Consider the following 11,165-nt stretch of genomic DNA (forward strand, 5'->3'; position numbering starts at 1 on the left):
CTTTGTTGCTGTCATTCTGGTTATTGTAAACATGCAGTAGGACAGGAGTTGTCAGAGTTCCTCCTGCCTTTCCCAATGGCACATCCAGTGCCACACTGGCCAGGGAAGCACTGTGGGCCTGTGCCAGGCTGCTGGAGCTGCCTCCCTTCCAACATCCTCCCCTTCCAGCATCCTCCACTGCCTCTGGACAGCCCAGCCAGGCACAGGCTGCATTCAGGGAGCAGGGGGCTCGAGCTGTGAAACAGATTCATGGCCAGAAAGCAGGGGAATCATGGAAACATAGAATGGTTTGGGTTGGAAGGGACTTTAAAGATCATACTGCCATGGGCAGGGACATCTTCCACTATCCCAGGTTGCTCCAAGGCCCGTCCATCCTGGCCTGGAACACTGCCAGGGATAAGGCCGCTCTGGGCAATCTGTGCCAGGGCCTCACCGCCTCACAGTAAATAACTTCCACCTAGCATCCAGTCTAAACCTAGTCTCATTCCCCCTTTTCCTGTCCCCACACAACCTTGTAAAGCATTAGGTGGAGGATGTTTCCCCCACTGAAGATGTTTTCAGGACTCAGCACAAGGCAGAGCAGCACAGCCAAATGGGGACACCATGAGAGGAACCAGCCATGTCCCCTGAGACACTCCTTGGGGACACATCCTTGGGGACACATCCCTGCAGCTGCCTGCTTTCACTGCTGCATCTTCTGCCAGAGGTGCTGTGCTGCCCTCTGGGGCAAGAGAGGCACAAACAAAACAACAAAACATCACACACCACCCACCTTCCATATGTGCCTTTAGAGAGCGTGGCTTCAATTAAATGTGATCACTCAATTTTGAATCAAGAGCAGTTTCTCTTGCCCTTATTTGCTCTTGAGAGTGGCCAGAGAAAGAGAGAGAGAGAGAGAGAGAAAGAGAGTAAAGCTCCATGAGGGGAGCTGCTAATGAAGGGGAGCCTCCAAATGAGGGAATGTGTCACTGCATCTAGGTTAGAGTAGTCACATTAAAGTAACTTCCATGGTTGTCCCTTGGTTTTGTTTATATTTTTTAACTGGGCTTCTAATAAGCAAGTTAACCAAATTATTCTAAGCAGCTGTGTCTATCAGCAGCAGGCAAGGAGAGATCTACTGCATTTGAAAGCTCTCTAATGAAGCTTTGAAGTCCAGCTCATCCCAGATTCATGCAGTGAAGATCTGTACCCATCATGGCACTTCTCTGCTGACTTCTGAAGATGTGAGACTTGAAAGTAAATAGATTCTCAAATATGGATACTCAAGTTGATATTTCAAAAGCCTACAGCTGACTGACACAGGGTTTTGTTTGTGTATTTCAAGGGCTTTGTTTTCCTTTTCTTACCACACTATCCCTTCACAGTCCATATTTGTATTTAATCACAGGCTGCTTTTCACAGTGTTGTCAAACAGAGAACCAGTTTCCCAGATTCCCAGTCCCACATTCAAGAAAACTGGATGAACCTAAAAATAAAAAAAAAATCATATGAGTAACATGCAGAAAATCAACAAAAAGATTTTTCTCTGTAGATCCTCCCTCAGCTTGAGACTCAAATTCCTTTTTCTGTAGCAGCCTGAGAGATACTGCTGGGTGAAATAACTCAGCATTAAATGGCATGATGAGAGGTTGGATATTGCTGGGATTTAGAGCCACACACAGCCCTGTTACTCTGCTTCTCCGTGGTGCTGCCAGTTCACCTACACATATTAGACATACTAATTCTGCAGTAAACACTCGTATAATGTGTGAAGCCACACTTGTGACCCACGAGGAACCTAATTGCACCCTCCAACACTCCTAAAAACCCTAACCCTAACAGCAAAACCAAAAAGTATTGAGCAAGCTGGGATTTTGCAGCCTCTGGAAGGGTGTGTACATTGCTGTGTAGTCCCTGCTGAATTACTGTTTCCTTTTGATCTGTACTAAAGATAGTGACAGAGCAGGTATGAGTGTGAGTAATGGCATCACAGTATTTGGGTTCTTTGTCAAGGGCTTTCTTCTCTTTGTTCCGTTTCTTTCCTTCTGTTGGTGTTTGGATATTTTTAGTTCTTCAAGTAGTAGTATCTTCTGCATCAAGAAAAAAGGTGAAACCCACCTTTAATGTATCCTGTTAAGAAAGTGTCTGTGTGTATGTGTAAGTATGTGACAGTGTTCACAGGGGTCCCAGGATGAGGATCTGACTCCATGTTTCAGAAGGCTTGATTTATTATTTTATTTTATATATTTTATTAAAACTATACTGAAAGAATAGAAGAAAAGATTTCATCAGAAGGCTGGCTAAGAGTAGAAAAAGAAGGAATGATAACAAAGGCTTGTATCTCAGACAGAGTCCGAGCCAGCTGTGATTGGCCATTAATTAGAAACAACCAACATGGGCCAATCACAGATGCACCTGTTGCATTCCACAGCAACAGATAATCAATGTTTACATTTTGTTCCTGAGGCCTCTCAGCTTCTCAGGAGGAAAAATCCTAAGGAAAGGATTTTTCAGAAAATATGTCTGTGACATAAGTACCCTATCTATAGTGGTTAACCTTGAGGTTGCTGTGTCTTGATCAGCTCCATTTGAAATCACTACAAAAAATTAAGATGGAAGGGAAGATCAGAATTAAGAATAAAGAGAGAAATGGCTGTTCTCAAGACTTATTACCCATCTCAAATTAATATTTTCATGCGGTGTCCTTTGGGTCCTGACTCTGTCGTGGATTTATCCCCCCACAGATCATCTTCAGGAAGATCAGCGACGTCAAGAAGGAGGAAGAGGAGCGCCTGCGCCAGAAGAACGAGGTGACCCTGAGCATCCCCGTGGACCACCCCGTGCGGAAGCTCTTCCAGAAATTCAAACAGCAGAAGGAGATGCGCAACCAGGGCTCCAGCCATGCCGACCCCGAGCGGAACCAGCTGCAGGTGGAGAGCAGGAGCGTGCAGAACGGGGCCTCCATCACGGGCACCAGCGTGGTCACCGTGTCCCAGATCACGCCCATCCAGACCACCCTGGCCTACATGAAAAGCAGCGAGGCCGTGAAGCAGAACAACCGCGACGTGATGGAGCTGAAGCCAAATGGGAACGGAGAGCAGAAATGCCTCAAGGTGAACAGCCCCATGAGGATGAAGAACGGGAACGGGAAGGGCTGGCTCCGGCTGAAGAACACCATGGGCGCCCACGAGGAGAAGAAGGAGGACTGGAACAACGTCACAAAGGCCGAGTCCATGGGGTTGCTGTCCGATGACCCCAAGTCCAATGACTCGGAGAACGGTGTAAATAAAAACCCACTGAGGAAAACAGACTCTTGTGACAGTGGGATCACAAAAAGTGACCTTCGCTTGGATAAAGCTGGTGAGACTCGCAGCCCCCTGGAGCACAGCCCCATCCAGGCGGATGCTAGGTGTCCTTTCTACCCCATTCCTGAGCAGGCCTTACAAACCACGCTGCAGGAAGTCAAGCACGAACTCAAAGAAGATATCCAGCTGCTAAGCAGCAGGATGGCTGCCCTTGAGAAGCAGGTGGCAGAAATTTTAAAAATATTGTCTGAAAAGAACGTATCCCAGCTCTCTTCCCCCAAGTCTCATTTATCACCCCAGTCCCCTCCCCAGATATCCTGTCAGGATATTTTTAGTGTTTCGAGGCCTGCATCACCCGAATCTGAAAAAGATGAAATCCACTTTTAGCATATACCTATGTGTATATATGTATACAGTATATATGCAGAGGTGTATATATACCTTTATACATATATATATATAAATGTGTGTGTATACGGTAAATATATATACATATATATTTTCACTTGCATCCAATATGACTTGAACACACCAAGGATTTTGATATGTAAATATTGCATGTCCAGCTGGATTCTGGCCTGCCAAAGAAAGCAATTATTAACATAGATATTGCTTGTATAATATGCAGTTGACTGCATGCACACTTTACATTTATTTATAATCTCTATTATGTAATAAAAGAATGACTTTTGTTTAACAAAGGCAATGTACTATTTAAAGAATCAGGGTCTAACCTGCCAATATTGCCATGACAGTTTTGATCTCAGGCTGGGTGAATTGAGCTTTTATTTCCTCACTGTCTTTTCTGCCGAGTTAAACAGTAGATTAATATGACGTGAAGGACACGTTCAGACTCCTGTTAGTATTGTTTGTTTCCTGGTATCATTCCATGACTATACTGTATATTTGGTGATGAATTCCCCTACTCCTCCTAAAGGGAGGGCTCAGCTCAGTGGGCAGGGAAGGGCACCGTGCCTGGTGCTAGGGTGGAACACTGGAATTTATTTGTGTGGGTATTGTGCATGCACAGCCTTTTATTTCAAGTATCCTCCTGCTCTTTTAACATCGTAAGTAAGAAATAATAATAATAATAATAATAATAACAATGGTGATTTATGTAACAAAATGAAACTAACAGAAACTCAGTTGCACTCCCTGAGTGTTTGGGGGTAACTTATTTCTTGAAAGCCTCCTTTTACTGATGTCATTTTTACTGAACTGTTAGAGTAACATTATGTAAATTCTCTTTGCAGCACTCAGTGGTGGTGTCCGGTTCTGTCAGTATCTTCATTAGCATGTCCCATTTTTGTGGGGTTGAGGTTGCTCTCCCCCTGTCCCCCCTATTGCCCCTGGCGGAAAGAATTTGCACGAGGTCTGAGCAAGGGAGAGAACACTCACAGTTCAGCTTCTTGGGAACAACGGGAGCAGATTTGAAAGCCTGAAGTTAAAAGGCTGCAGTAAATCCCCCTCCACTCTCTTCCATGAGGTCATTTATCAGTCTGCAGCTGCTTTTAGAAAAAGAGACAATAATTGGTCAGGGTGTAGTTCTGTGTAGTCCAAGGTGCTTGGATGATGCTGGGAGGGTGGTGGGTGTTCTGGGGGATGGAGCCCTGCCTGGAGTGCTCCTGCCTGGGGCTCCTGCAGGTTTCAGTGCATGGAGGGGCCACGTTTCAGGAGCAAGTTTGCAGTGCCCACAGGTCCCACACACACTGAGTCCCTCAGGCTGGTGTCAGAGGTTCTGTCCCTTCTCTTAGCTGCCTCCCATCAGCATCTGCCAGCCTTGGGCTGTGCTCAGACCCCCTCTCCACTCCTGGGCTGGAGCTGCTGGCTTTGCAGGGCTGCAACAGAGCGGGCTTTGCACTGGATCTTGTTTGGTCTCCTGTTTGGAGCTGGACTTCGGGACTCTGCCCCTGAGTGTGGTGAGGGTTTTTGCCTCTCCATTTGCACTGGTTTGAATCCAGGTACACAAGATGCCTAGCAGAAATTGCCATTGCAGCTTCAGAGGTGTTACCTGGTATAGTTTGAGGCCAACCCAGCAGAGGACAGTGGCCCCTTCAGAGAAGGATTCCCCCTGGCTCTGGCTTAAATGACCTCTTGTATCAAGATCCTGTTTTCAAAAGTGCCTGGAGTAAAACATGGATGTACCACAAGGCATCACTATGATTCAGGTATATCAAATACAAGGGTATAATTAGTGAGCATTCTAAACACCAGTATTAGATCCATTTTTTAACATTAGAAAACTAGACTTCACATCCTGAAAAACTAACAAAACCCCTAAACCCAAACAAACCATCATTTGCAGTAGTGGCAATTAGGAATCAACATCTTAGGGAGAACATATCTTTGACTGTGAAATGCAAACCCATAGAGCTCCAAAAGTCATTGCTTCTGTTGTGTTAACTCATGGAGGCTTTTGGGGAGATGACAGTTTTTTCTGTCCTGTTTTTGCCTCTTTCTTAGAGAAATTAGAGAAAAAAAAAAAGGGGGGGGGGGGGGGGAAGAACAAAAAGCCACAGTAGGGCACAGCCCTCCCCAAAGCCTGGTGGTCAGGCCAAACGCTCATTCTCATTTTAGTTCTCAGCAGCTGCAGTTGCCTCTGTTAGAATTTTCAGCTGTATTTTGCAGCTGCTGTTCTGACACAAGTGCAAATCCATGACTCTGCAGCCGTGGTTTGGACTGCAAGAACAACCTGCACCTGCAAAACAACAGGACTTCCCATTCCTGTGAAAATTCCCACCATGGGACTCTGAAAGAATGGGGTGTTGTGGGCTTAGGGAGTTACAGGAGTCTGCACAGACCTTGTGGGTACAGTTCAAGTGCCAAGATGTCAAGTGTTGAATGTTCTTGCCTGACTTGGTCTGGTGGTGTAGACAGACACACAGCCACTGCCCAGGGCTGCCTGGTGAATAGCTGAGCCATCAGCCTCAGTCTGGGGGCCAGGCTTTGTTAAAATTCCTGGAATGCATGAACCTGCCATGAAGTGATGCTGTAAAAGAGACAGCAGGATAATGGGGATTGGCTTTGTTAGAAAGCTTTAGCCTTAATTCCTCTGCCTTTGTGACAGACTGCTTTTCTTTCTCTATGACTGATATTAATTCTAGGTAGAACTGCATGGCATGCAAAGGGATCTCTGTTTAGGTTTATCTTGCAAGTCAGGTGTAACTTTGTGCCACTTTACAATGAGAGAATGTGTTAACAGGATTCGTCTGACCTTGAAAATCATTTGGGCAGGCCCAGAATGTCTATTACAGTTCAAGTGCAGCTTGAGTGGTTCAAATGTGTAGTGAGTGGCTAAATAGTGTAAAATACCAAGTCCATGGAACAAATACAGTGTCTCCAGGTCTATTTCTAGTGCTGCTTTGACTCTGATATCCCAGCACTGTCCATTGCCAGTTCAGTGGAACCAGCTTGTACCTTGCACAAAGCAGTGGAGTGTGTGATGGACACCCTGTGGATGGGCTGTCCCAGGCTCTGTGTTCTGGGGGAGGCCCAGTTTGTGGGGTTGGCAATGACTGGTGCAATTCTGAAGGACTTTGCCTCCAAAATCAGTGTTTGGGAGCATTACCTGTTGCTTCATGGAGTCGTCAGCAGTTCGTCTCCCACGGGATTGTCATTGTCCCCTCGTGGAGATGTCATTGTGCATGATGTGATGAGTGACTGGGGCTTTCCTTCTCTGTTCAAAAGCATGATTCACAGTCCTGTAGTTCAGGCTGGACTGAAAGCAACCACCTGTAGTCATTAAGTGCAATAAGGACACCAAGGTGTCACTTCCACCCAGGCCAGTGCTCAAGCAGTGACACACCATGGGGAGGGAGCTCTTGGCTGCATGCTTTCCTTTCCTTTCCTGTAAGAGCTCAAAACCTGTACAGATGTTCCTGCCAGATGCTGGGAACAGCATCCTTAGCACCTACCCTGTGCTTTGTGTGTCCAAAGCATTTTACCTGCACACCAGTGGATTTTATCTTTCTGGACTCTGGAATAGAAATAAATTGTGTACAGAAAATGTGTACAGAAAAGTAAACACTTCCCAAAGCAAATGAACTAGAGTACTTTTAATAGCTTTTTTGGTGTAATGTTGCATATAAGAGATAGAACAGCACTTCAGGATTATTACTGAAAAAAAAAAAAAAACTGTTGTAGTGAGGATTCAGTTCTTCTGAGTTTGTATTTATAATTTTTTTTTCCTGTCCTTGCCAGGGCACGGGGGTTAGAGCAGAGCTGATTCTGGAAGTGACAAGCTTAAGCTTTGTCCATTTTTCTTCTCTGTGTTCTGTAGAAGTAGCACAACTGTAGGGGCTTGATGCTGCACCAGAGTTTGGGCTCATTGCCAGACTCAAGTTCAGTCTTCATTTAGCACCACATGGAGAGTAACCCTGTTGCACAGGTGTGAAGGCTGAATCTGATAATCAGACCAGACTTTAATATGTATTTTGGATCCCAGGACAGTTTCAGAGGACTGGAAGCTGCAGAAATAATGCTGTACTCTTTGCAAAGCCAAGAGCAGTTGCCCTGGAAGTAACTGAGACCATTCCACATCATTGCCTGGGTCAGAAAACAGATGTTGTGCTCATGAAATAGCTTAGAGGGTTTTAGGGGAAAAAGATGTCCTGAACTGGAGGGAAAAACAAAAAAATAATCCAAAGTTTTAATAGGAATTTGGGAGTGAGGACATAGAAGGATATATTGTGAGAAATTTCTGCTTTTTTTACTTGGATTTTGAGCATTTAGAAAACTCAAGCCTGTCTTTTTGGATGTCAAAATTGGACAGATTGTCTTTTAAAATAAATACTTTTTTCCCTAAGAGAGGTGGTGTCAAAGTGATACCTGATTTATTTTTTTAAAAAAAGGTTTTCAAATACAATTTTCCTGCAGAGGAGGGTTTGAATGGGTTTTGTTAACATTGCTCTTAATAGGCTGTAGGAGGAAAAGTTTGATCCATCTAGATTTCCACATCTGGGAATATTTTTTATGACTCTCCCCTAATTTTTTTGGTGCAAGAAGATAACACAATCTCTACATGTTTTATTTGGTTTAATATGCTATGGTGCATTTTCAAATGTAATATGTTCTTAAAGCAAAGTGCTGAAGGGAGCTAGAACTGACAAAAAGTCCACATTTCTTCTGGCAGAGAAGCAGTGAATGTTCTTACTGACATAAAGAATATTGTGCAAAGATCAGTGCTGTGCTATCTAACAAATGACAAACAAACTAAAATCATCCTTACTGAGGGTGCATTTAGCCAGGCAGAAAATTGACCTTGTAGTGCACAGTGGGACAAGAAGGCACATATTGATTTTGTACACTCAAATAGCAGAAGCATTTAAAAAGGGCTTGACCAGGCCGTGCTGAGTAAATTGTATTTATTTCTTATATTATGCTAATCAGCCCCCTGATGCATGGCACGTGGAACGAGGGATCTGAGGCAGTATTCTCACAAACCTTTTATCTGTTTTCTATGAAGCAGATATGTTCTTTTCTTTGTTGTTTTCTTCTTGGAGATGCAAGCTTGTTTGGCCCACAATCTGAGACTACTGGTGTGCACCAACTCTGTGTCTGGCTGCCTGCCATGAATACATCAATTAGCCTTAATTAAAAGCCCTATAAAAAGGATTTTGTGCTAGGTTGGGCTCAGCCCTCTCTGCTCCAGGACAGGATGAGGCTGGCAGAATTATTTCCCCTGTGGGACAAGGAAAGTCCATTAAAGGATATTCAAAAATATGCTGTTAGGGGAAAATGTGGGCTTCAGGAGAGCCAAAGCTCTTCCAGTATCCCAAAATCCTGTTGGAAAGGGGAATATAGTATCTAAATTATGTAGCATCAGTGTATGGACTCTCTATTTGCAGCTGGCCCTGCAATGAACAGAGGGGGTTGGACCAAGTGATTTCCAGAAAGTCACAAGTTCTGTTTTATCATTTGGTGATTCTGTAGATTTTAATAGCACAAACAGGAGGTAAAATTTGAAGGTTTTTAGTTATGTCCTATTTTTTTCTGATTTTCAGTTTAAATACCATGCGGAGGAGCGTGTTGCCAATTTTCCAGATAATAGCTGTGAGAGCCAATACTCATCAAACAGACAGCAGAGAAATCTGGCATATTCTAAACTATGGCATAGAAATAAATTAAGCATTTAGTCAGGCATCAGCTAAAATCCACACTTGGTGCCAAACACTGAGAATAATGTCTCGGTGACTATGCAGTTTCTGGAAGCAGTGGGCTGATATGGATACATCAACAACACCCACACCCTCTTCCAGCCTCTTCCCCAGTCCAGTGAAAGGTGATTACATGTCTGAAAATGCCATCAAAATATCCATAGCATGTGAGCTGGTTTTCAGTGCTGCTCTGGCCGACCTGCACATCCAAGGCTGTAGGAAATTTGCAGGTTTCTCGTTAGTGGCTGGATCTGGAGGTGATTTTCATCCCTCTGGATTTTCATCCCTCTGACTCAGTCTGCTCCTCTCACAATGTGTGCACACCATTGATGAAAAGGCCTGGGCTTGTCCAAAGGGACTGGGCACATCCATGGGGTCTGCCCAAGCCCCATTCCCAGGATTATTCCCTGCTTGTCAAGGCACATTCAAAGGTTTACACTGGCTCCGTTATTAGATGTTTTCCCAGACTCTGTAATGTCCTCAGTCTCTATGATGGCTCATGGGGTTGCTCACAAAATCCTTCCCAATCTGTGGCTTAGCAACAAGTCTCCAAATTAAACAGGAATAACAGGGTGAGCCACTCTCAGGGCATTATTTTATTAAACAAACCTTCATCTTATTTTATTTTATTTTATTTTATTTTATTTTATTTTATTTTATTTTATTTTATTTTATTTTATTTTATTTTATTTTATTTTATTTTATTTTATTTTATTTTGTTTTGTGGTCCTTTTGTACACTCTTGAGCAGCACAGTGTTCCACAGAATGGCAGGGACTGGGGTGTTTGTGGGTTTTAATGAGCCACTTTGAGAAGGGCAACTGGAGTGAGACACCAGCTTCTGCCATGTGTGTGACCATTCCTACTCCAGTTACACTTTGGGTGAACTTCAGCCCCAGCAGCAATTTGAACCAGTGCCATTTAGGGATAGTAACATTTCTCTGTATTTCCTCAGGCTCTGCTCAGCTTCTCCCCGTGTCCAATGCCAAGACATGTGGGCACTTTCCTGTTCTGGACTTGTTTTCAGTAGAGTTTCCTGACATGTTCCACCTCTTTTCTCTGTCACCACTTTTATTTCCTAGAAATGAGAAAAAAAAAAAAAAGAAAACAAAAAGCACTTTCTGACTAATCATTGGGAATTCAATTGCATCCAAGGCTGCTGCCAGGACCATTAGTTGGAGGTCACAGTTCAGTTTGTAAATTGGGCGTCTTATCTGAGCTCTCATGGAAAAAGGCATTTTTTTTTCTAAAGGAAAACAAAATTTCTGCTCTGCTTCTAATTAGTCCTCTGTTGTCCCTGCAGGATTAATTACTGCCTTCTTCACTCTAATCATCAAATGCTATTTGGCAACAGCTTCATTTTTTTTTTATATTTCATTTTATTTTAGGTATAATTAGGAGTCCTGGCATTACAAACAATCTCAGTCAGGTTGTACCTTAAAATTTCAGAGCTGAAATATCACCTCAACCAGTTGTTTATATTCAGCTTTTTGAATACCAGCAACCCCACTGCACTCAGTGCATGTTCAGAGCTCATCCCTTTGAGGTCATCAGTGTGTGAGTGTGAACATCTTTCTCCTGAAATCAATTCCAGAAAGGGTTTTATTCTGCAGGATCCCCCCACAATGGGACTTTTAGAAAAGAACTATGGGTGCAAGGATGCAATGGCATCTCCCAGCCCTTCCTGCTGCCTGTTGATGGTCTGTAGGTTCCCAGAAAAATCTCTT

General features: G+C 43.8%; 1 protein-coding gene across 1 annotated transcript in view; it reads left to right on the forward strand.

Annotated features, from left to right (window-relative positions):
* Positions 1–10,552, forward strand: part of KCNH5 (potassium voltage-gated channel subfamily H member 5) — a 160,489-nt gene extending 149,937 nt beyond the window's left edge. The window contains exon 11 of the mRNA XM_005491639.4: positions 2,724–10,552. Coding sequence (XP_005491696.3) covers positions 2,724–3,671 — 948 coding nt within the window. The 3' untranslated portion in view covers positions 3,672–10,552. The remainder of the gene's footprint in view (positions 1–2,723) is intronic.
* The last annotated feature ends 613 nt before the right edge of the window (positions 10,553–11,165 follow it).

This window comes from Zonotrichia albicollis, chromosome 6, assembly GCF_047830755.1.
Source record: "Zonotrichia albicollis isolate bZonAlb1 chromosome 6, bZonAlb1.hap1, whole genome shotgun sequence".
NCBI lineage: Eukaryota > Metazoa > Chordata > Aves > Passeriformes > Passerellidae > Zonotrichia > Zonotrichia albicollis.